This window comes from Lactuca serriola, chromosome 7, assembly GCF_051521515.1.
Source record: "Lactuca serriola cultivar US96UC23 chromosome 7, Lser_US96UC23_V15, whole genome shotgun sequence".
Lineage (NCBI taxonomy): Eukaryota > Viridiplantae > Streptophyta > Magnoliopsida > Asterales > Asteraceae > Lactuca > Lactuca serriola.
The window spans coordinates 191025201-191028552 of record NC_136414.1 but is presented as its reverse complement, the minus strand read 5'-3'; the positions used below and the strand labels follow the sequence as shown (position 1 = coordinate 191028552).

General features: G+C 33.4%; 1 protein-coding gene across 1 annotated transcript; it reads right to left on the bottom strand.

The window, feature by feature from the left end:
- Window positions 1-576: 576 nt before the first annotated feature.
- On the bottom strand, window positions 577-1276 carry LOC145063878 (Dynein light chain type 1 family protein). The gene is made up of 2 exons (XM_079011445.1): window positions 940-1276; window positions 577-854 (listed from the first exon to the last, which is right to left on the bottom strand). The coding sequence occupies exons 1-2, from the start codon at window positions 1075-1077 to the stop codon at window positions 669-671; spliced, it is 324 nt and encodes a 107-aa protein (XP_078867571.1). The 5' UTR covers window positions 1078-1276; the 3' UTR covers window positions 577-668.
- Window positions 1277-3352: the final 2076 nt, after the last annotated feature.

Sequence of the window (3352 nt, the reverse complement as noted above, 5' to 3'; positions counted from 1 at the left end):
TATCGTGACGTTTTAATTTTTATGTGTATCCAAATGTAAAAATAGTAGCAATAAAAGAAAAAAAAAACATGTCATTATAAGTGTTTTATTGTGACAATGTTAAAAAGTGAAACCAATATTCGAAGAGAGTTCAATGTCGAAAAATAAAAACTTATATGATTTGGAGGGAGTTCAATTATTTTTCAAATTTACTAAAATTTCAAGTTAGACTAGACTAGATTTAAATGAATACATTTGAATTTTGTAACAACCATAAGACATATATAGTATTTGTTTTAAACTTTTCATTTCGGCCTCCTTAGTTAAAGTACTTGAACAAACTAAAATGTGACATATATATAGCCACGATGCATGGGACCAGATATATAGTACATATGTGGATAGATTGACGTGTGGTTCATGAAGGGCAAGTTATCTCGTGTTTTGTTTGATTCCTAGAAGTAACCCTAAAACACATATATCTTAACGTATAAGTTGTTTGGAGTGTCGGGTCGGGTTAAGATCCATTCGGGTGCCATACGCCATATGCCATATTTCCACGCACTCCTTCCTAATAATGGACAAACACGCGCGATCTGTTCTCTTTCATTCTTGATTTCTACTTTGAAAACGAATTCGTTACAAGAAAAGAACACTACAACGCAGTAAAAAAAAAGGTGAAAAAATGATCATGCTTTTACACTCTCCAATGTCGAAAAGTTATCGATCTCTGGTGCTGTTGATCCTCTAAACAGCAAAATCGAAAGACTCCCAATAGAAAAATGAATGAAAGAACCATAACAATGAGTCACAAACGATCCAAAATCAGTCCCTACGATACACTGCCAACCACCGCCATACATCGCGTCGAATTCCTGCATTAAACATTCAAGTACCATTCGATCAAGATTCCATGATCGATTTTCAACACCCTTTAAAACAACTAAACTGATTCCTTACCTGTTTAATCACTCGGGCTATATCAGTGGCTTCAGTTACATCAAAGAAGTCGAGTGCTTTAGCTGCGAGTTGAAGTGCGTCTTCTTGCATGGTTTGAAGCATATCAGTCTCCCCGATCACAGCTTTTCCTTCTAACATGGTTGCAGGTTTTTAAAATCTGAAATAAGGGATGATGATCGAAATGTATTGGAAAAGTGGTGGAAGATGATGCAGGATAATGAAGAATATATAGTCACGTTTGGTGTATAAATGGATGTCGAGTTTATGTGGCTATGGCGGTTGCGACCTGTTGAGAAGAAAATTTGGGTTGGATAAAGCTTTGCCACTACTAAATGGAGTGGCACAAAACACGTACAGCAAGTGAAAGACAATATATGTGCTGGACCAATGACTGGGTCAAGACTCACGAGGCTACATAATTTGTTGTTACGTACGTAGGAATGCGTTTGATGCTTAATTACCGGATGACGATAAATGTAAGTGGAAAAAAAATCACCTCCAAAAAAGTGGCATACAAACTATCTATCTTCTCTTGTTTGATATCTAAATATTATTAAGAGATAATGGTTAATCTATCAACGAAGCAATCACGTTTTTTATTGTATTTGTCTATGCTTTTCACTTTTAGATCAAATGGTTTTTGATTGTATTTATCACGGTCTTTTAGATCAAATTGTTGTCATTATGTTTCCCAAATAATATTCAAACACTGTTTATTTTGACAATAATTCCTCAGCCCGTAACCTCTCCATACTTTCTAAAATAGCATTTACAATTCGAACACAATTACATTTAATTATGAAATCTTTAAATTTAGTAATTATGTTATCAATTAAAGTAAACCAATCTATTTATTTACGACACATCATATTCTCAATAAATATGACCAAAAACATTAATTACCACCCCATCTTTCTCCTATATTTTCCTCTCTTAAACCCTAATTCCCTAACACTCTCTGTCCTTATGCTAATGGTTGTGCTCATAGTAGAACGTAGCACCACAAGGTGATTCCTTTTTGCTCATGCATTCTTAGAATTTGCGTATCACCTCTTCTTGTATCTCGAATTATTATACTATTGTTTTGGCTTCACACAAATCATTACAAAATGAAGCAGACAACTCCTTCCATATTCTGACGAGTTACTCCCCTACCCCTATTTTGGTACATCCATATTTTCTCAACTACTTATGTACTAGCAACACCACCGAGGCTAATATTTCTGTTAATACCATTTCTATACAAACACTATTTTTGGATTTATAATGTCAATTGTTGTTTGGTTTTTCTTAATTTTTTTTTTCATTTTGCTCTCTCCGATTGAACGAATGATGAGGGCACTCGAAAAGCACTTTGTTGATGTTGAGTTTCAGGTAATCAACTTATGTGTTTCATTTGTCTTCCATTTGTCAAATGTTTTTATCAACTAAGTTACTTTGATTTTGCTTTCTAACGGATGATGTGGACACTTGAAAAGAACTTTGTTGATGTTGACTTTCAAGTAATCAACTTATGTCTTTGTTTTCTCTTCTGTTTTTTTGTTTGCATGTGATGTACAGCCTAGCTGGATTGATGCACCATGTTTTATACTCATACGGGGCATGAGGTTGGGAGTTCGATTCCCTTAAACTACCTTTTGTGGTGCCACATGTGGGGAATTCTTCCCTGGAAATCCCTATGGGTTTGGGTTTTCCCTGTAAAGGAGCTCGAACTCGGGATGCTCGTTGAAATATTGCGAGTAGACTTTCACTTAATTTGTCTGACGTTTCAAAAAAACGATTGGTCATATGTTTTATCAATTAATTTTAGTATGAATCACATAATGTTTCCCAAAATAGTTTACAATCTATCATAATTTTCATCCTCTTAAGTTGTAGTTTTAACATATTTTTTTCTTTGGATTCTATGATTTTACTTAACCCTCTTTGATAACTAACTCATTAGCCAAAAGAGACAATCAAAATCTTGTGGTACATTTTTTCTAACTCTACTCAACTAATTTCTTATTTTAATATTATTATATTTCTTTAAAATATTATTTTAGTTTTTGTTTTAAGGTTTAAGAAAAGATGTCATAGTTTTAGGTGTGTTCTCATCATCATCATCAGGAGTTCATGAATCTTCTGCAAAAGGTGGTGTTGGCAATTGAAACAAAAATGCTGCAGTTTAAGGTGTTCACTATTCATCTACCAGTTGTTATAAGAAAACATCTATCTACCTCTTTGATTTCAATTGTAGAAGCCAAGTTTGAATGTAATTTCTAAACCTTATCTTAAATATTTTGAATAAAGATTGTTAGATTGTTTCTTGAATTGGTGATTAGATCTTATTGGTAATAAGAGACTAGAAGCATAAAAGAACAAAACCAAATTTGGTAGTTTAGTTTAGAAATCTCACATTGAAGTTGTAAAT

Coding starts and splice junctions, on each gene's coding strand:
- LOC145063878 (XM_079011445.1), bottom strand. CDS start 1,077: ATGTTAGAAGGAAAAGCTGTGATCGGGGAGACTGATATGCTTCAAACC. Junction 855..939: donor TAGCCCGAGTGATTAAACAG/GTAAGGAATCAG, acceptor TGTTTAATGCAG/GAATTCGACGCGATGTATGG.